Here is a 21,313-nt window from a genome sequence, read left to right as displayed (position 1 = left end):
GTCAGTATTTAAACCCAAGGCTCCCTACTCCAAACCCCTGCTCTAGACTGCACTGACAGCAAAGAAGTTTCAAAGGAGTTTTTAAATGGGCAGTTGCTACCTTAGCCGTGGGCAGGAGCACCAGACTCAGACTGAGTAGAAGCTGTGCTTGGAAAATACACTTTCCCCTTACGTTCTACTCCTAATGGCTCTCTGCTGCCCAGTTTTAGCTTATTTTCCTACGAGAAAGGTTCAATAAAAATCCTCTCCCTGTGAGAGCATTACCTCCCTGGGCCCCTGCGGTCCATGCTGACCGGCCTTGAGCTTTACATGGAGGTGAGTTTTTCTGCTTTCCCCTCCACACCTCCCTGTGACCTAACTCTCTTTTCTAGTGTAAAGGAAAGCCACCTCCCCTTCTTTATTCCCTGTCTTATTTAAAGACATTCTCCAGATCTAGAGTTGCGGTATTCTTACATGCCACACAAACAACAATGTGTCACTTCAACCCCCATCTGTTGCGTGTTTGGGGGTCTCCCGGATAACAGCAGGCTGGAGAGCACACTCAGCTGATCTGCCCTTATTAACCTGTGAAGGTCACTTCTCTGCCAGGGCCTGCATTCAGCGAGCCCTCACTTCTCCTCCACCAATGTGTCTCTTTCAGAGCCTTTTGCAATTAGAGCTCATTTCTCTAGGTTTCACATGGCAGGCGTCTGAACAGAATTAAAAGCAGAAGCACGTGCAAGAATAATCCGCTTCCCAAGATAGCAAACGCTGAGAAGTTCTATATTAGAACACGCTGTGAGTGCTGACTGGCTAGGGCATGATTAACCTAATAGGCTTAAAGTTCCACTCGCCATGCACATCTGTTAGGACACGAGCAATATGCAGGCCCGTAATCCACGAGACTGAAGTCCTTTAGAATTGCCCTGTTGCTCACTAGCAGCAAAGGGTTCAAAACTTAGAACAGCAGCAGAACGGCGGCACCACTACGTCTGCACTATGGGGCCAAAGAAGCAAAGACGCTGGCTCCAGGTTCAGGACATTGCATCTTGGACCTCAAAGGATTCTGGCCTGGAAATTGTCTGGATGGACTAGTAAGATTGCCTTTTGTTCCTATTTCAAATATGATTCTCTGAATACTGTGAGGGTTGCAGGTGGGAGATGACTACAAGCTGACATCATGGGATGTACACCTTCCCACAGTGATATTGTTAACAGCGTTGCTAAGAGTGGCATCCAGTTTTTTAAAAAGCCCAAAGCAATTCTGCCAGGACATCAGGGGGCCAGTGAAAGTTGCTCCCTCCCTTTGCTGGTTCAGAGCTCCACCTGCTATGACTCTGGAGGGGGCTTGTCCCGAGGACAGAGGCCAACAGAAGAGCTGCCAAGTCCCAGGTGGACCCAAAGCGAGGCTGAAAGCCTTGGTCAGCTCACCAGAGATCCCACTTCAGGCGAAAGGAAAGCTATGGAAGGACTGATTGCAGAAACCAAAACCTCCCCATCCCAGCTGACCAAACCACAAAGCTACCTGGCTACAGACATTCCATTCAAGAGACAGAGCTCCCACGAGTCACAGGCAGCAGCCTCTTCTGGGGAAGAGAGTGAAGAAAGGAATACCCAGGAGACCTCCAAATGGGAAAAGAGGACAAAATGTCACAGGTCGGGCAAACAGGGCCACTACGGCCAAACTATCCTTTCTGCCCGTGAGTCTGAGGACAAAGTAGACTTCCCCGAGCCCCTGGTGAGGGCCCACCAGCATGCTTACACCTATCTGCACTCCTGCCTCTCCAAATATGAAGCAATGCTGAGCATTACCCATCGCGCCACCCAGACCCAGGAGCTGCTGCAGCCCATGGTCAGCTTCCTCTTGCTGTGCTTTGATGAGGTCAACCAGCTCTTGGGGGAGATATCCAAGGATGGAGAAGTGCTTCTCCAGGAAGTTAGAGAGGATCTGGCTTGGCCGTTGAGGAAAGGAGAGCCTCAGGAGCAGCCAGATCTCCTGCAGCAGCTTCTGCAGTACACAGTCAGCAAGCTGCAGGTGCTCAGCGGCACGGTGGCCTCGCTCACTGGCAGCCTCCTGGAAGGCTCCAGCCGCTACCTCCAGGCCACTGCAAGCCACCTGGGGACTAGGCTGAGCACGAAGAGGGCTGTGGATGAGCGCCTCCAAAGGGCTCTGGGGCAACTGGAGAGCTTGGCGAGCGGCCACAGCAACCCTGAAGTGCAGGGTCTACCCTTGTGCTCTGAGGACAGTGGTATTGGTGCTGACAGTGAGTTTGTGCAGCTGGCGGACAAGCCGGGCAAGCAAGCCAACTGGGACTTAGTGCCAGAGCCTGCAGAGTGGAAGCCCGTGGGTTCACCCACAGTGGAGGCCAGGCTGTCGGGACACACTTGGCAGCAAAGTCCATTCCAGATGGGTTCAGACAGACCCCAGGACTGCCCACTCTCAAGGCCTCCTACAGCCAAGGTTCAGCCAGCAGCACAGGGTGGATCAGGGAGCCCCTGGCCTTCTAACACAGGCCGGGAAAATACCACCTCCAGGGCTTGGGGGCTGGACCACGGTACCCTGTGTGATTCCCTGGGGATCGGAATCTCCAGGGAAGCCCATTTATCAAAAGGCTCTGGGTTGATGGATACTCCATCCCTCAGTGAAGGTGAGGACAGCAGCCCAGAGGAGGAAGATGAAGAGAGTTATGTGAGTCCACGTGCGCGGCAGGAAAACGCTTCTCATCCAAGGCCACAGTCATCACCTGCTGGTGCCGAAAGCCCACTGCAGCCACACCCCAGGAGGCTTAGGAGCCCCCAGGCCCAGGAAATGATTCTGAAGATGAAGGCAGCAATCAGTGAAAGGATTAAGTTTGTCCCTGTGCCCTCTGAGCACCAGGACTGGACTGAGGAAGAGGAGAGGACCACGGTCCCCCCGAGACCTAGCACAGCCAGTGGCAGCAGGAGGGCCCCCTCGAGGCAGAGGAGGTCCCAGTCAGAGGGGTGTCTTAAAAGCCACAAGGAGGACCCCACCCTCCAGGAGCTGCGGAGGGTCCAGAGAGACCTCAGCCAGAGGCTGGACGCGTTTTACACCCTGGGCACAGGACGGCAGGGGCAGAGCAAGGAGCAGGTTCTACAGCCCAGAGCGGCGGTGCCGAGGCCCGACAACTACTACAGGGATACCCCGAGCACCACCATCAGCAGGCTGAAGGCGTCCCTCACCAAGAACTTCAGCATTTTGCCAAGTCAGGACAGGAGCATCTTGCAGAAATGCCATCCCCGCCCTGAGGGCGAACAGCCCCGGCAGGGAAAAGCTGAGGGGCTTCCAAATGTCATCCCATCAGGTGAGAGGGCCAGTGAGGCCCCCAGGGCCAGGGACTGGAACATCAGCAGCTGTCCCACCAGAACATCAGTCAAGAAACTCATCGAAACTTTCAGTCTCACAGACAGTCCGAGGACGCTGGGGGATTCCAAGGACTCTGGGCCGAGCCCCTGCCTCAGGAAGTGGGGGGTCCCTGCCATGCCTCCCAGATTCCCTATTTACAGAGGGCTTGCCCCTTTGTATCCAAAGTTCCGAATTTCTCCAGCAGCTGGTGGAGATTCTCTCCGGATGGGAGAAAATCTCTCCGGATTTGCTCCCATTTTTCCCCCTCTGCTTACAGCAGAAGCATCCAAGAGTGAGGACCTCAACTGTGAGACAGAGGACAACCCAGAGCATCTCCCTCCACCTCCTCTGGAAATCCTGATGGACAAATCATTTACTTCTCTGGAGCCCCCAGAAAGCAGCAAGCTAGTGGAGAGCTCCCTTGAAGGTACCCATGTGCCAGGGCTGGGAGGAGCTGGCCCTGCCCGGAGAATGTGGGCTTCCCCAAAGCTAAGAGCCTCCATGAGCCCTGCTGACCTGCTGCCCAGCAAGAATGCTGCCACCCTCACCAGGGCCCGCAGCGCAGAGCCAAGGAGCAGTAAGGGCGGCTGCAGCCCCGGAAAGCTGGCCTTGGACCTCAGCCACCCGACAGCAACCACTGGAAACCCAGACGCGCAGGGCGGCAGGGCTCAGAGTCAGGAACGAGTGGACAGGGCCACAAGCCTCTCCAGGCGTCCCCAGAAGGCCGTGCACTGGCACCGCTCCAGCCACACATCTGGGCAGAACAGGGTCTCAGAGCCCAGCCTGGCCAGACCAGGGCGAGGGCCACATTCTCCCGAGGCCCCAAGGCAGAACCAAGACAGAAGCCCCGCGCTGGTCAGGAAAGCCTCTCCCACAAGGGCTCACTGGACACCCAGAGTGGACAAGAGGCACTCAAGCCTGCCTTCCTCTCACAGACCTGCCCAGACAAGTGTCCCCTGTGTGCATGGGTCCCCCAGCCCACCACTCAGCCCTCCAGTGAGCCCCAGGGTGCTAAGTCCCCCATCAGTTAAGAAACGAGCCTCCCCTCCCCCCCAGCACAAGCTGCCCAGTCCTCCCTCGGCAAGCCCACCCCCTCAGCACAAGTCCTCCAGCCCCCCTTCTCAGTGCACAGAAGCCAGTTCCCCTGCTTCTGGCCCTTCCCCATCTCCCCCAGTGTCTCCCAGTCAGGGGCCCAAGGAAACCAGAGATTCTGAAGACAGTCAAGCAGCCACAGCCAAAGCATCTGGGAACACATGTTCTATTTTCTGTCCAGCCACCTCCTTTCTGTTTGAAGCTAAATCGCCATTCTCAACAGCACACCCACTTACCCCACCATCGCTGCCACCGGAAGCTGCCATCCCTCGTGGGACCCTCACGGCGGGTTTCTGGAGGAGCAGCTCAGGGCCACGACTGAGGGCGGACTCCCAGCGAGGGACAGCTCTGTGCTCCCTCAACCCTCAGCCTTTCATCAGAAGGACGGCTTCTGACCGCCGGCCGGGTGTCTGCCTTCACCTGCCTGCCACGGGCGCCACCAGCAACACTTGTGAATCCCAGCTTGGCCAGAGCAGGTAAGGCCAGTCCTCGGGCTACAGCCCTGTGGTTATTGGAATAGAGCTGATGAGCCCTTAGATCATCTGGGTCAGTGGTTTTCAAACTGCGCTCCAAGAAAAGAGCATCTGGAAAAGGGGTCTAGGGATGTCCCCCCTCCCCCAACCCCCAGCCTTGAGCAACTGTCTTTCATCTGTTGCACATTTCAGGAGCCCGAGAAAGATATCACTGAATGAGGCTCTGCTGTATTAAAAATAAAGTTTAAAACAATCTAGTTAGTCTAACCACACAAGCCCCTTGTTTTATAGGTGGAGAGACTGAGATAAAGTGACTTGCTTCCCAAGGTTGAGTCACTGTCACCCCAACCAGCAGCCTGATTTCTGCCTTTTCTGGCTTATGGCAACAGACCAGCATCTTGGTGGGAGGTGCTCAAACTTTTTGGTCCCAGGAGTTCCTTAAATCCTTCAGAATTTTTAAGACCCACCCTACCAAGGAGCTTTTGTCTCCGTGCATCTATCACTTTTTACTATATAACAATTTAAAATTGAGAGATGTTTAAAATATTTATTAATTTAAAAAACCAAAAATGATCCTATTCCATGTTAACATAAATAATATATTCTAATGGAAACTTGGCTATATTTTCCACAACAACAATTTAGTGAAAAGAGTGGCACTGTTATATTTTTGCAAATCTCTTTACTGTGTGGCTTCACAGAAAGACAGCTGGACTCTCAGATCTTTGTCCACAGTTAATCTGTTGTGATATCACACAATCGTGTAGACTGGAAAACTCTACTTCACATTCATGAAAGAATGAAAAAAGGCCCATAGTATCTTAGTATTCTTATGAAAATAATTTTGACCACATAAATGACCCTCCCCTCGAAAGGATCTGGGAGGGTACCCTGGGGACACACCTTGAGAACAGCTGGTCCTGGAGGTATTGGATATAAAAGTTTTGCTTCCCCAGACCCCTGAGGACCTCCTCAAGTCTAGTCTCTTCCCCATCTTCCCCTTCAGAGGTGTGGAGAGTAAGAACAAGACTGTTCATGAGCTCTGAGCACCAGAACCCAGGCAGAAGGGTGGCCAGGCCCGTGAATTGTGCCTTTCCCATGAAGGGCAGCTGGCTCGCCTGTCCTTGGCCCAGCCTTGCAGGCAGGCCTGGACATGCGGCTGCAGTGGGGCGTGACTCAAAGCATGGGCACTGCCTGGGCGTGGAGAGGACTCGTGTGCTGAAGTGGTTCTTTTACAGAGTATACAGGGAAAGGCATCTTTTCCTGAATTGTGATGTGGGGAAAACAATGTAAATCTGAGGTTTATTAAAGAGGAACTCTATCAATGTGTCTTGATATCAGATCAGACAAAACTCAACCCATGCCAGGCCCAGCTCTCCTCGCACCGCCCACAGTTGTGTGAATCAGAAGTTAACTTCTGCCAGAGTGTTACGCGTTACAGACCTCACAGTCTGTTGAGGCGTAAATGGTAATTTTTTACCAAGTCCTTGGCAGTCAATTTTAAATAAAGATATTATCTCAGGAAAGTTGTGCATTATTACAGTTATATAAACTTCCCCAGCCACTTGCAAGAAATGAAATATTATTTTTGCAAAAATCTTAATGTAACGTTGCTCTTTTCTTAAATCTAAAATGAGCTTCCTACAGCACAGTGCCTTTCATCTGAGAATATCTATAAATGTTAATGCATTATTCCTCACACTAGCCACTTACTCAGTTATTAGATTTCTAAAACTGTGCCCTTCAGGAGAAGAGCTTGAGAGAACAGGGACAATAAAATGGCATTAATTAAAAACACTAACATTTTAAAACAGCAGGAGCAATAATAAAGTAACATAAAATTGTTCAAGGAGAAAATAATGCCATTCTCTCAGGCTTCTCCTCAGCATAGGGAAGCCTAAAAGGTTATTTTATGTCCTGAATCTCAATATTCAGAGGGATGGGGTAGGGAAGACTTGTAGCTTGAAAGAGGTGGGGATCATGAACAGGAGCCTTCCCGAGGTCATGTGGAAGGTCACAGAGTGACTCACACCCATTCCCCTGTCTCCTGTCGGACCACGCCTCTAAGCTGTTCCAGACTGTGAGGCTGTGAGCACGTGATGGCTGTGATAGGGAAAAGCTCGTTCCCCAGACACAACCCCCAACCCCCGACCCAGTCCTGTTAAGTTGGCATCTGGGAGCAGAAGATGGAAGAGCACCGGGCATTTGCTGCTCTGTAGATGACAAGCATTCTTTCTGCCCTCCTGCATGTGGGAATGAATAACACCAGGAAACTGAGCATGACTCCCCCAAGATCTTACCACAAGACAAAAAACCAGTGCCAGAGAGCCAGAAACTGCTCAGAACAGACTGTTTCCTGGAGCAGAGACTTGCAGGGACGGCCACACCCGTCCTATTGTGCAGCTGAGGCCGGCCTGCAGGATGAGCAGACCTGTGTCTGGTGTTGGTTTCCTTCCAGTCACTGCTGTGCTAGGCACCAACCCCTTTCTTAGAAAAAATGATGATGGTGATATCTTCCCAATCTTGGGGCCCTGGGCCTGGGCACAGTCCTTGGAGGCTTCCCCAGGGAGCTCAGTTACTGAGCTTCAGCTGTTACTGACGTGTTGAATCTCCTGGTGGAGGAACAAGTCTCTACCCAGCTCTCAGGTGCCTGGACTTGCTGCCCTAGATGTGGTGCTTTTAGTCTTTGCCAGGACTGGACCAGCCAGGCAGGGGCTCCCTAAGCCCCCCACCCCATTTCCTGGATCAGGCCACCTGGGCTGCTTGGGAACAGGTGGAACCACAGCCATATGGCAACTGGAAAATTGACCTGGCCTGAGCCCCATGCAGACGTGGGACGTGGTTGGGGCTGGGAAAGACGGTACTAGGACCAAACCATGTATCAGACCTTGGTGTCAGCTTCCACTAATGTTGCACACCACAGCCTGTCCTCTGGGCACCCCTCCATGCCTGCCAGCCCCTCCAATCTGGAGCAGCAAAGGGTTGTGAAGTATATCCTGCACATGCCTTCCCCTGCTCAAACGGGGCACAGGGAGAAGAAGGAAATAAGAAAGGAGCTGTGGCCCCCAAATCACAAGGTCCTGCAGGAACTTATGTTGGGGCCAGAGGCTGACGTGGATGAGATGGCTCTAAGGAACCAGGTGGGCTCCTCACTACCTGAAAATCATGTATGTAGGCCAGTGTTAGTCCTCACCCCCCAATTCTGCCACCTTGATCCTGTTAGAATCCAAACTCAAACTTGTCCACCACTGGTTGGACATCCCAGTAAAGCCTAAACATGCAGAGCTGGGCACAGTCATAATACAGTCAAGAAGGTGCTGTCATGGGCAGAGAGAAGGGCTTCTGGTGCATGTGGAGAGTGGGTGCGACCCTGGCCCTGGGGTGACTGCTGGAGAGACTCTGAGCCTCGGGTGCCAACCTGCCGTAAGACAGGGTCATCCCTCAGGTCCCTTGCAGGTGTGGCTTCCTATTCATGCTACAAAACAGCACCAGGGACAGCTGACCACTTATTGAACATCTATCATGTGCTGGTTAGAGTTTTACATGCTTCATCCAATATTGACACCTTCGAGTGTCCTGTGAGATGAATGCTATTACTATCTCCCTTTTACAAAGAAGGAAACTGAAAATCAGAGAGATTAATCAATGTGCTACAGGTCACACAGCTGGTAAGTGGAAAGGCCACGATGTGAACCCAGACAACCAGACTCCACCCTCCACGTGGTCGCTGTGAGGCCAGCCTGGCCGCCCATAGCTGGTGTGCTTCTCTGAGCTGGTCTCCCTTGGGCTGAGGCTTGCTCCGTGCTGTGCCTCACCCTCCATTCTGCACTCTCAGAGCACACTGGGTGCCCCTCTCTGTTCAGAGCCCCTCTCACCATGGTGCTCAGCAGCTGGGAAGCGCCTTTCTAGCCAAGTGCCAGGTCTAGGACAAGCCATTATTTTTACTGCATTCAGGAAAAGGGTGGCAGCTGAGAAAGCAGGGGTTTCTTGGTTTTGTTTTTGCTGTTATTGTTGGTGTTGTTTTTAATTCAACTAGCTAAGCCTAGCCTTTTATTAAATAAGAAATGCTTTAAAACCAAAACCAAAATAAAGCCCAGGCTCCTGAGTTCCTGAGGGGGATGCTTTGTTCAGAGCAGCAGGATCTGGGCATCCCAGGAACGAACAGGACTCAACCTGTCAGATTAAATGCCAGAAACTTGGCTCCCACAGGTACCCAGCCACAGAGGGCAAGCACAAGGACAGTGCCAGCTGGCAAAGCTGATGTGGAAATGCAGAGGCCAGGCACCAGGGGTCCACTGGGTCTGTGGATGACACAGATGGGAGAGCCAGAGAGAAACCAAATGGAAAAGGGGGCAGGGGGGGCAGAAGGAAAAACAGAAGATGGTTTGATTGGCCCCTGTCCTTTCTCTCTGCAGCAGCAGTGAGGACAGCCCCAAGGACACAGAGCCATGGAAGAACCCCTGTGCCCCAGAGCTGAAGGGCAGCAGCAGGGGTGCACCGCCCCCTGAGCTCTGCGTGCTGGGCCACGGGCTGCAGCGGGAGGCCAGCGCTGGCCACGCCCAGGACAAGCCCCAGCAGAAGGAAGTGGCCTGACGGGCTGGCCAACTGAGTCACTCTGATGCCAGTCACCCCAGAAGGCAAAGGATGACAGCCAAGCATCAAGCAGCCCCAGAGAGAGTGAGCCAACCGAACTCCTCCTGAGCTGTCTTGGAAAGCCCTGGAAGGGGCACTGCCCAGAGAGTCTGCTCAATTCTAAACTCGCTATTTGCAGTCCTGGATCCTGGTTTGCCTTGGGGTTCAAAGATTAACTATAACTTTGGACCCCACAATGACTCTAATCCTTCAAGTGCTGGCCTTAATTTAGAGGGAAAATGTATTTATTGCATGCTTGATGAGCCAGGAATTTTACCTGGGTTAGTTCTGGGAAACCATTTTATTCTCTCAACAGTGAATGAAGCAGATAGCATTCTCTCAGTTTTGCAGATAAGAAAACCAAAGCAGCCCCCCCCCACTCACCCCCCAAGGTCCTTGCCTGAGATCACACAGCTAGGAAGAGAACAGAGCAACATGTGAACAGGTGTGCCTGGCACTAAAATCTGTTGTTTTTCGTTACTTTTTTTTTTTTTTTTGGTACATTTCATGGCCCTTGACTATTCCATCCTTCCAATTGCCGAAAGCATACGTACTTATACAAATGGTTGGAAAGCTTTGTTTTTTTAATGTTAACTAGTGGCACAGCATTCAAGTGCCCATTATGAGCTCTGTTTAGAAGCTGATTGCTCCAGAGATTAAGAAGCCATGCTGGAATTAAGACACACAGCTTCACCCACCCTCCTTCTCCTTCCCAAGCTCGGCTCCAAAGCCCTAAAAGCAAAGCTTCCAGCCCATCAGTGCAGCCCTGCTGCCTCTCTGGCTAAGCGTGTCTCAGAGACGCGTCTCAAATGCTCTGCCCTACACATCCACATGCCTCTCAGGCTGAGTGTGTTCAACCAAACCTCCCAAACAAGGCAGCCTATTCTCTGCACCCCATGGGGGCTGAAGTGCGCGCGCACACACGCACCCCAGTCTCCCCCAGGGGCTTCTCAGCCAACTTTATTCCCACGTCATCTGCAGAACTTCTGCTGGAGTTGAAATTGAAGTGAAGAAGAGTCCTTCATGCCAAAAACCTGCTTCTGCCAATGAGTAGATAATTTGCTGCAGATTTTGGAATTTTTCCACTGGAGGCTGTGCAGTGCTTTCTATTTAGAAAAGAATTTGCAGTAATTGGGTGTTTCAGCGCAGGCTCGGTGGGTTGTCAAAAGACAAGAATTCTCACCCACGGGGCACTGCTAAGGGGCAATCCTCCAAATCGGCTGCAAAGCTGATTTTTTAAGTTTGGAGAAATTATAGACTTCAAGGCCTTTCTTGTTGAAACAGATCACATGTTAAACTGGGCCCTGAGGACTAAGCTACCACCCCCAGGGATAGACCGCGGCTCCAAGTAAATGAATCCCATCTTGACCTGTCCAGTTGTTTAAATAAGGGTGACAGGGACAATCTCTTCCAGGGCACCCAAGGAACAGTGGATCAAACTGCCAAGAGGGGCCACGACCTACCCCTCTATTGGGAAATGTCTGGACGCACCCAGTTGCAAGCTCGCGTTTGCTGGGTAGCTGCACTAATGCTCAGAGCAGACTCGGGGAGCAGCAGGACGGGTGGGTGGACCCTGGGAACCGCCTGGGCTGCAGGAAATGGGAGGGAGTTTAGCCGCCCAGGCAGGGCAGGGCCGGGCAGAGATCAGTGTGGGGGAACAGCCAGCTGCAGGAAACTTGCTTGAGACGGAGCTGGCCAGGCTCCCTCCACAGTTACGCCAGCAGTGGGGGTACGAGGTGTGGGCCTGTTCAGGAAGCAAGCAGTGTGTGCTCCAGGGGAAGGGAGAGCAGGGTTTTCTGTTTTGTTTTATCTTTTTTCATTAATTAAGCCAGTGGAACCAACCCATTAAAAACTCATGAGTCTATACTTTTCCTTCACAGTTAGGAACCAAGAAGGAGCATTGGATATAAAGATAAAGGGAGCCCACCATAGGAGATTAATTTAAGGGGTGCACATTATACCCATATTCTTACTGGGGCCGACCCCCTTCCGGGCCGCACAGGCATCCTCCACACCCACGAGAGCCCAGAGCTGCGGAGACAGAAGAGCTCAGCCAGCTCTTTACTTAGCACGTTAGTAACAGAGCAAATGGCTCTGCCCCAGGGAAAACACAATTTTCTAGTTCCAGCAAAAGGATTCATGGAGTAAAAAAGCAAATATAATATTCTGGCGGAACTGTGATAGCTTTTTGCAAATATAAATACAATCTTCAAAATGAAACGCAACTTCCCTCCGCAGCGTGGGTCTGCGTGGCTGTTTACTGTAAGCGGCAACTATTTTCTGTCCTCACGTCCTATGCTATACCCAGTTCCGAACCTAAAATTATCCATGTTGATAGAAAATGCAGGCAGCCAGACCAAAGAGACTTTTCTTTCATTGTGAAGAGCTTACACTTGATGAGACTTGCCTCATAAACCCTACAACATGAATGAAAGGGATTTTGAGAAATATATTCTCTTTTTTCTAAAATAAACCAGTGCTTTGCATGTATCAGGGGAGCTGGTGCCATGAATTATTAAGTGTAGACATGTTTGTCAATTGATCATCTGGTTGACTGCGTACAGGCTGCCAACACCCACTCTATCTGCCAAAGCAAAGCTTTTCAAAGGTAATATATTTTTAAGTAGCCCCACTTCGAAGTCTGTTGAACTGCCATAAAGTCAATGTGTTCTGAGCCTGTATTAACAGGATATGTTATACTGCGCTATGGTTTACTCCCCATAACTACCTGAAATTTAAATAAAGTTCCATCAATCCATCCAGACATTTTGATGAAATGTAATTAAGGATGCACTGCACATGCAGGGGAGCAAACAGTTCATTCACTCAGGAGTCTAATTCAGTTTTATGGAGGACCCTGGACCCTGTTGGCTTGATTACACTCATGGACTTCAGAAAGTAACTTCACGGGTAGCCTGTGGGCTTTGCATGGATGGAACTGTTAGCCTGGGTTCCGAATGCAGTCATCTCAGACACCCTTGACGTTTGGCACCCAAGTCAACAATCTGGCTGGAATGATGGCGCTAAAAGGACTCAGGCAATGCCCCTAGACAAACCTGATGGGTCTGAATTGGAGGGAAAAAGATGAACATGAGCAAGAGCAGAAAGGAGGAGGAGTGTGGTGAAAGCGAGCATCACCATGCGAGCCAGAGTTCCTCCCGCTCCTGATGGTTACGCTGACACCTCCATCCCCGCACCCTGTGACCTGGCTTTCATGGGCGTTTCTTCATCTATAAAGCAGCGATGACAATGCCAACCTACTTATCCTGCCATCTGCAAGACATCAGCAAACCTGTCTTTTCTAAACCAACTTTTTGAGGCATTTCGGGGAGCTGAGTTGGTAATCCCTGCACTATCTCTGCTCATAGCATTCACTTCTGCCATCGCTGCACTAAGATTCTGATGAAGAACTCAGAACCATTTCCCCTTCCTTCTAGATCTGTGCTTTGATCTTGAAGAAAGTTAAAAACAGCTGTCATATTGAGCTAGAATTGACTTGCTTCTTTGAAGAATTCCATGTCTTTCAAACTGAAAAGACTTTAAAACATTTTGCTAGCAATCACAACTACATATGTCAAACATACCAAAGAGGAAAAAAGCAAATTAAGCTTCTGAATCTCCCATTTATTCCCATGTTGAGTCCTAAGTGATTTGTCCGTCAGCTGGTAGGAATGCAGTGCCTTGGGAATAGCAGGTTTTATTGCGATAAGGCTAGAGTTAATCATAATTATACTTTTTCTTTGTGTGTAACACTCTCCTTTTTCAAAGTACAATTATCTATATTGTTTCATTAGCTCTTTGGGAAAAAAAACTCCTATGAGATGAACAAAGCAAGTATTTTTTCCAATGTCTTTTACGTGTGAGAAAAAAAGGCAGGCTGAGAGATGTCAAATGTTTTGCTCCCAAGACACATTGCCAGCCAGTGGCAGAACAAGCCCCCAGCCCCTGGCCAGCCTTGGTTCTAACACCTACTGCAGCAGGATTTAGATTATTCCAGGGAATCAGCCCTAGAAAAAGATCTCACAATCTACTTTGGAAGAAATTCTCAGTTTTCCTCAGATTTTACAAATAGGAAATTATTTTTCATATCCAAAGTCCAGTTATAATTTTAGCCATTCCTCTTAAAATAGCTTGGATGGAAGCTCAAAATTTCCAAGAGAATTTAAAAAATAATAATCCCCTCTCTGCACCCTCTCCCCCCTCCCCCCCCCACACGTATAAAACTGCCCCTGGCATTAAGAAAATAATTTGTCCTTCATCACCATGACCCCCCGAAATGGGCTTCCAGGTGAAGCTTCCAGCAGTTACAGACAAAACCTCATTCTGGAAACAGCTCTTACACTTTACTGCTAGTGTCCCAAGTGGTAAAAAACCAGTGGATGAGACAGAAGGGAAATAAAGACCCTGGAAAACAAACTGCCTTCATGAAAATTATTTATCTAGCTTTTCTTTTCTCCTTTGGAAGGGACAGGAGACCTGAGAGCAGACCCAAGCTCGGCTGTGTTTACAAAATCTGGTGACTTTTTAAAGCTTGTGTTTAGTTAACAGCTTCTGACACCAGCCACAGTGTTGCTGGATCACTTTCTGGATGTAAAAATTCTCAAGGAGAACCCAAGGTGATGCTAGTAACAGCTGTCAACCCACAGAGAGGTAATTATAAAGCTGTGTGTGGTTAAAACAAAACAAAAACCATCAAATGTTACAACCTTCTTCACTGAAACAGCAAGTGGCAGGATACAGAGAAGCCATAGTGCCCCCGGAATAAGCCCCAGGGATGGGAAGGACCAAACTGGACCACCTGCCCCCACCCCTACCCTTCCATCTCTGCCAAAACACCAGTGATAGTGGCTGACTCCCTGGCTATAACGAGCTCTGAATAAATAGTCTTTGCTTTCCACATGTGGTTGGTCTTCATTTATTTCCACAAATCCTATCCCTACCAGAGGCCACAGTTGGATGGCCAAGGGTCTGCAGCGTGTCCTGATGACCAGAGCAGACCAAGCAGGCCCTCTCTGCCCTGAAGTTTTTAGGGGCAAAACTCTGAGGCCAGATTAACTGCAGGAGATCAGGGGATTTTTAACCAGTCCTGTCAATGGGCTCAGACTGTCCCAAGGGGAGGTAACTATCTGGGAGCCACAGGGTACCCTGGAGCACGTCAGGGGCTTTGGAGTCAAACAGACCTGAGAGCAGACCCAAGCTCGGCCCTTTCTAACTGTGTCCTAGGGCTCGGCCCTCAAATTGTGGTCCCTGCCAGACCAGCTCCTCCCTCCATTCCCAGGAGATAGAATATGATCTTTTACCATCATCATTTCTCTCTTCTTCTCCTAATGGCAGAACCATTACAGTGTAAGGAAATTACAGTGTAAGGAAAACGCTTTCAGCAAAAAAGAGCTCTTTGATCCTCCCAACCCTTCTGCCCTCAGCTGAGAGTCACAGGAGGCATGGAGGGGAGGGAACAAGCCTGCAGGGAGAAGAGCTTCAAGGTGTCTCCTGGGATGAGGGTGAGGATGCCGAGGGTGGCTATGAGGGAGAGGTGACAGGTCCCCGGTAGTAAGAACAGCCCTAACTTACCAGCAGAGAGGGCAGAACATGCTCCAGCCTCTGAAACAAGCCCAGCAAAGGCTATCAGTGAGTCTCAGGCTCCATAAAGCTCCAAGGCACATTCTCTCTTCCAACTCCGAGGGCTGCAGGGCCCGCAAGACCTTGATCCTCGCTGCTCCCAAAGCAATGACCCCAGAAACATAACGGCCAGCATTTATCAAGTGCTTCCTGGGCTCATGGCCTTGTGCTAAGTACTTACAAGAATTATCTCATTAATCATCACAATAGCTCAGTTAAAGTGGGCATTGTTGTCAACCCCCCTGCCCCTTGCTATCACATACACAAAACACACACACACACACACACACACACACCCTGGATTGATAAGGGAAGATCCAAAGCCACACACCAGGAAGCAACAGTGCCTGGATTTGAGTCCAGCCTCTCTGACTCCAGTTCCTTACCTGTCCTGAAACCAGGACACCCCAGGGCTGCCAGGTGAGGAGAACTGACAGGCCAGTCGCCCACAGGACCAAAGATCTGCCATGTTCTACACCTTTGATTTTACTGCAGTTTCAGAATTTGGCCACCCATTAGAATTCATTGACGAGAAAAGTATAAAAGAGGAGAAAGAAAAGAAAAAAAATGTAATACTATTCAGACAGGAAAAAGAAGAAAATCTTGCCTTTTGTGACAACTTGAAGGTGAATTCAGAGAAACAGTAGAGTGGTGGTTACCAGGGGCTGGAGTAGGGGGCGAGCGGTGCCAGTGCCAGTGGTGGAGAAGGGAAATGGGGAGATACTGGGCAAAGTGTACAAATTTCCAGTTATAAGGTTAATCAGTTCTGGGGCTCTAATGCACAACATGTTGATTCTAGCTAATAATTCTGTATTATGTACATGAATGTTGCCAAGAGAGTAAATTGTAAATGTTCTCAACACAAATAGTAATTATGTGACTGGCTGCAGGTATTAGCTAATGCTGAGGTGCAAATCATTTTGCTAATATATAAACGTGTCAAACAATACAGTATGAAACAGAGGGTGGTCATCCGTTGGAGCCAGTAAACTATAGCTTGTTTAATAGTAAGAAACTGTAACCTACCTTCACTCATCAAGCTCACTTCAATTGTTTTTACAAAACCTTGCATGTCCTTCAAGCATTACGTAGCCTAAACAGTGAGATGTTTGCCTGAGTTGTTTTTCAGGAACTTGGGAGTCAGCTGTTACGCAGCTCAAGCCAATTAAGACTGGTTGAGACTGCCGACCCTCCAACTGGGCAGTGCGTGACTGTCTGATCAGTGACCTTTTGACCTCAGGGAGCCAAACCCCCACCCTTAGAAATGCCAGGGCCACGTTTTCTGAGCACGTGTCCCATGAAGAAGCTACAGCTTAGCTGCACCTGCGCAAAACAATGACCTCACTTTTCTTGTCTCCTACCACCTTCCCCCACGCTCCCCACGCCTTGACATTTATCCCATAAACACCCGAGCCCCTGGCCTTCAGGGAGGCAGATTTGAGACTTGTTCTCATCTCCTCATTTGGCTGCCTCGTGAATAAACCCTTTCTCTGCTACAAACCCCAGTGTCTCACCATTTGGCTAACTGCACGTCAGGCAAACGAACCTGGTTCGGAAACAATTGAACACCTTAAATGTACGCAATGTTATAGGTCCATTATATCTCAATAAAGCTGGGGAAATAAAAAAGAAAGAAAAGACTGCTGCCTGGGCCCCACCCCATACCAACTGAATCAAAATCCCCAGGGGTGGGGCCCAGGTGTCAGCATTTTTTTTAAATCTCACTGGATGATTCCAAAGCACAATGAGAATGAAGAAACGTTTCTCTGCTCAGAAGGTAAGAAATGAAGCAGGGCCTGTAAAATTTTTTCCTAAAATCTCAAAAATTCCCAAGCTGAGGAATTCCTAAGCAGTACGTGTTCTGAGACAAGTCTTTGGTCCTTGATTCTCACACTGGAGGGAGAGGGAGAGAGGGAGGGAGGGAGAGGAGAGAGAGAGAGAGAGAGCAGGGGGGGTGTAGGAGAGAGCAGGTGTGCCAGCTCTTCCATAGCTGGAGGCTACATTCCACCACGCTCTTGGGTAAGTAGAGTTCATGACCACACACAGCCAAGCAAAGAACGGGGTGGGCTCTGCTCAGACCCCCCCATGGCTCTCAGGACAATCTTCATTTCCCATCAGGCCTCATTCTTGCAACCACTTCCCAAAGGCCCAGGCCCAGCTTACTAATACACTGTCTTCCCTTTGCTTTAAAAGTAATGATGTGGGAAACTTGAAAGACTGAAATTTCCTCCCCACCGGGGTTGTGCCAGTGACTTCGCTGCAAAGCCCAGCTGCCCAGAGACTAGAAGAAAACCTGAAATAGTGAAGGCAAACAGACCATGCGGAGTTATTCTTTACTTTTCAGCTGTTTGCAGTTATTTTAAACACCCACCTGTGAGGATTGGTACAGAGCTCAGGAGAAGCTTCCTATTTTGAAGACAGAAGACAGGACTCTAACGCAGGCAGACAGGGCATTGTCTTTGAGCTTAATTTCTGCCTTCAAAATCCCCAGTCTCCTACAGTTTTAAAAATTTCTGAAATATTTTGATAGGTTCTAGATCTTGACAAGCAGAAAATGTCAGTCTCACAACCAAACCGGAAAAAGTCTGCTCAGATGCTAAGCAAACTCAATTAACTAAATTGTGTAAAAGTTCACACATGTTTAAAATCAGCCTTTTAGGCATCTTTGAATGGTTCCTTGTCTAAAGCAGACCTTTAACCTGATTCGGTCAGAATCTCCAAATAGCATGGTGGTGGCGCTGGGGAAGCCCCTGCTGGGGTCACAAAGAGCTGAGAAGCAGCTCAGGCTGGGAATTACCCAGACACACTTAAGCCTCCTATTAAAAGCCCAAGTCCCAGGATGACTGTGCCATGCCCAACCTCACCCCAGGGCATTGGTAGGGGTGGAGGGGCAGCCTAGTTACAGCCAGTGGCAACACGGCAGGATGGAAAACTGTCTTCCGCAGCCAGGACTTTGGAAATAAAGGAGTTGACCTGAAGCTTCCCAGCCTGCTCTGGGCCATACTCCCCAGGAGAGGCTCAGAACAGTGAAGTGGACCTGATGTGGTACCTGGGGTGGGTGACAGTGGAGAGGGGGCCACTGGTGGGCCTGCCAGGAAACTTGCTGGCATGAAGCTGAGCCTCAGGGCCTCACCCTCTAAGTCTGCCCCAGCGTGCTGCTGTGGGCCTTGCTCCCAGGCTGGGACTGGCATGCCGCCCCTGGAGCCTTCACCTTACCTGTGTGTTTGAGGTCATGATCTGAGCTCGAATTCTTCCTGGTCACACCATGGTCAACCTGCACTGGCCCAGAGCAAGGCAGAGCCACTCATACTGTATCTAAAGCCCCAGGCAGGACATGACCTTCTCACTGCCAGGACCTCTCTGGCTGCTCCTCCATCGCCAGCCCCACCTCTCTCAGCTTCCCTGTGTTCTGACCCAGCCCACATCCAACACAGCTCTCTTCAGTTTCGCAGTCCGGCCCAGCTGGAGTAACCTGTGCCATTTCAGAGCTCCCACATGACATCCGCACATAGTCTGGCGCTTCATGCTCCACCCAGTCCTTTCATTTCCGGTCTTTCAAGTGTGAAACCTGGTCTAGTCCTCTTCAGAACTAGCCAGAAAGCCAGCTTCCAGAGAGGGCTTTTCGTAATGCCAGTGTCAAACTCTTCTCGCCTTTTGATACACTGAATAGGTCTCGTTAGAAGGTTCCCACAGGACCAACAGCCGCTGCACTGAAGGTTTTGTAAGGCAGAAGCAGGATGCCCCAGAGATGTTGGCTACATTCACCCTAAATCAGGCTTATGACAAATGGGCTGGATTTGAATGACCGACTCAGGATCTCTGGGTTCAGGAGGGCTTGTCCAGCTGCTAACAGAGAGGAGCTATGCCCCTAAATAGTCTGCAACATGTGAGAGTATATGCTACACTTTTTCTCCTGAATTCTTCCTCTCAGCATCTGCAGCTTGTTTGGCTATTGTCATGGATTTCTTTCTTTTTTTAATTTTTTATGTGTACAATATTATATTTTGACTTTTGCGTACATTACAGTGAGGTTTAGTTTCTCTTCATCTATACAGCTGAAGCCTTTTATTTATTTCGCCCTCCCCCCCACCCTTCCCCTCTGGTAACCACTACTCTGTTCTCTGTATCTGTTTGCTTTTATTTGATTTGTTCATTTTTGTTTGGTTGGTTTTTGCTTTTGATTATATTTTATATTTCACATGAGTGAAAACTTACTGTCTTTGTCTTTCGCCATCTGATTTATTTCACTTAGCATGATACCCTCGAGTTTCATCCATGTTGTCACAGGATTTCATCTTTTTTATGGCTGAGTAGTATTCCACTGTGTGTGTGTGATATACATTGCATCTTCTTCCTAGGTTACTTCCATATCACATCTTGTTCTCTTTGTCACAAACCTAGCTATTGGAAAATTCTCTGAGGCTACAAAAGTACAAGATGATAAAACCTTAAAAAAATAAGTAATTCTTTTATTTCTACTTCAAAATATACTATGTACATTTGGAACACTAAGGGAAAGTAGACCAGGAGATTGTTCCATCATAAAAATAAAATAAGATAAAAATAATGATTGCCCATTTCAGATCCATCTTTAATCCAGCTGAAAGGGGTGTGAGCTGCCAGTTGTCCTGCTGTCTGGTGCCTTTCCACTGTCAGTGACCTTGGGGCTGCCTCACGGGGATTCTGCGTCTAAGAGTTCTTGGAGCATTTTGAGGACTTGCTTTGGCTGGCCGGCGGCCAGGTCCTGCAGCTGGGAGCCCATCTGTTCCTGAAGGCTCCTGGACAGCCGGCACACCACCACACGCACGTTCCCGCCGTGCCCCAGCAGGACGCCGTTCCCAGTCATGTTGTTAAGGAAGTACCAGAGGACCGGGAGGACATGCCGCTCCACCGCCTGCGGCTTTCGGGGGTACACTGAGGCCACCAACACTGTTAGGATGGAAAGAGGGAGAGTTACTTGAGTCAGGCACCCCCTCCCTCTCCCACTGCCTTCTCTTGGGACATCAGCTCTGTCCCCCCCAAAGGCAGGCAACCCAGCAGGGCTGACATCCACTAGACACACATTACCTAGGGCTCACTGCATGTTTAGGGGCCCACAGAAAGTTTTTTAATTCTTTAAAAATCAGAAGAAAATATGAAGATATCCAGCCTGGTTTATATTCATGTTTCTACCAACCAGTCATAAAATACAATTTTTAACAGTTTTTTTTGTTTGTTTGTTTTTTTTACGGAGGAAGGGGTATGCAAAGGCAAAAGTGCTCAGGGCCTATGACAGTCATTACTGGTCCCTGCAGCCCAGGGGAGAGGAAAGAGGCAGACATACCTGGATCGCAATCCGGCCTCTGCTACTTACTAGCTGTGTGAGCTTGAGAAAGTCACCCAACCTTTCTGAGCCTGTTCCCTAATGTGTAAATAAGGATAATAATTCTGAACCAACTCTTGAGGTAGTTAGACATTAGGTGGTAAATGAACGAGAAGACATGAGTGATGGTGCACTTATCCGCATCACCACCTCGAGCGTTCAACAGCGAAAACTTGCACTAGGGAGAGAAGTCAGGATGCTCTCAGAACAGCCAGTGGGAGGTGAGAGCAGCATGGCCTCCCCAGTGTCTTGACGCCAAACCTCACGATAAGCCCAGCAGTAACGCAGGAGGCATGAACGTGCTTTGTAAACTATCAAGCTCTGCACAGACCCTTCATTCCAGTGATGACCCCGCAGATCTGTTTACCCCAGGCCCCCCGCCTTCTCTAAATCCCAGAAAATCCAGACGCAGGCTAAACCTGCTGGCAAGCCCTCCACTCACACAGTAGATGCCGAGTTGCCCCCAGTGTCAAGGCCTCATCAACAGCTACACCAAGCCGCTTCGGAGGGGCCGCTCAGGCCCTCAGCCTTGGTTGCACTACGTTCATGCTAATAATGCTTGCTTGACAATCAGCGCACTCTGCCTGTCATCTTGCCAAAGGATAAGATGCTGAGAGAAGCACTTGATTTGTTTATGAGGCAAAGAAACTGGCAGGTTCCCTGGGCAGACATATGCCCAGGAAACTAACACTGCCCAAGCTCGAGTCCAGGGCTCAGAGTCTTGCAAAGTGACTCCATTTCATTCTCACCCGAGAGACAGGACACTCATCCATTTCACAGAGGAGGAAACCA

General features: G+C 49.7%; 3 protein-coding genes across 6 annotated transcripts in view; 1 reads left to right on the top strand and 2 right to left on the bottom strand.

The window, feature by feature from the left end:
* CLIP4 (CAP-Gly domain containing linker protein family member 4) overlaps positions 1-18,521 on the bottom strand; it is a 100,203-nt gene extending 81,682 nt beyond the window's left edge. The window contains exon 1 of the mRNA XM_032497288.1: positions 18,376-18,521. The gene's annotated coding sequence lies outside the window, so the exon portion shown is untranslated. The remainder of the gene's footprint in view (positions 1-18,375) is intronic.
* On the top strand, positions 1,160-9,620 carry PCARE (photoreceptor cilium actin regulator). The gene is made up of 2 exons (XM_006189768.2): positions 1,160-4,911; positions 9,324-9,620. Exons 1-2 carry the CDS (start codon positions 1,160-1,162, stop codon positions 9,499-9,501), a joined length of 3,930 nt encoding a protein of 1,309 aa, XP_006189830.1. The 3' UTR covers positions 9,502-9,620.
* Positions 18,522-19,573: 1,052 nt separating the features above from the next.
* The window catches only part of TOGARAM2 (TOG array regulator of axonemal microtubules 2), a 67,194-nt gene continuing 65,454 nt past the window's right edge, over positions 19,574-21,313 (bottom strand). For 3 of the 4 annotated variants that reach the window (XM_032497282.1, XM_032497283.1, XM_006189757.3), the window contains one exon: positions 19,575-20,088. In XM_032497282.1, coding sequence (XP_032353173.1) covers positions 19,832-20,088 — 257 coding nt within the window. In that variant the 3' untranslated portion in view covers positions 19,575-19,831. Of the gene's footprint in view, positions 20,089-21,313 lie in introns of all 4 variants that reach the window. The other variant, XM_032497284.1, reaches the window with a different exon arrangement.

This window comes from Camelus ferus, chromosome 15, assembly GCF_009834535.1.
Source record: "Camelus ferus isolate YT-003-E chromosome 15, BCGSAC_Cfer_1.0, whole genome shotgun sequence".
Lineage (NCBI taxonomy): Eukaryota > Metazoa > Chordata > Mammalia > Artiodactyla > Camelidae > Camelus > Camelus ferus.
This window is presented reverse-complemented; position numbering and strand designations above follow the sequence as displayed.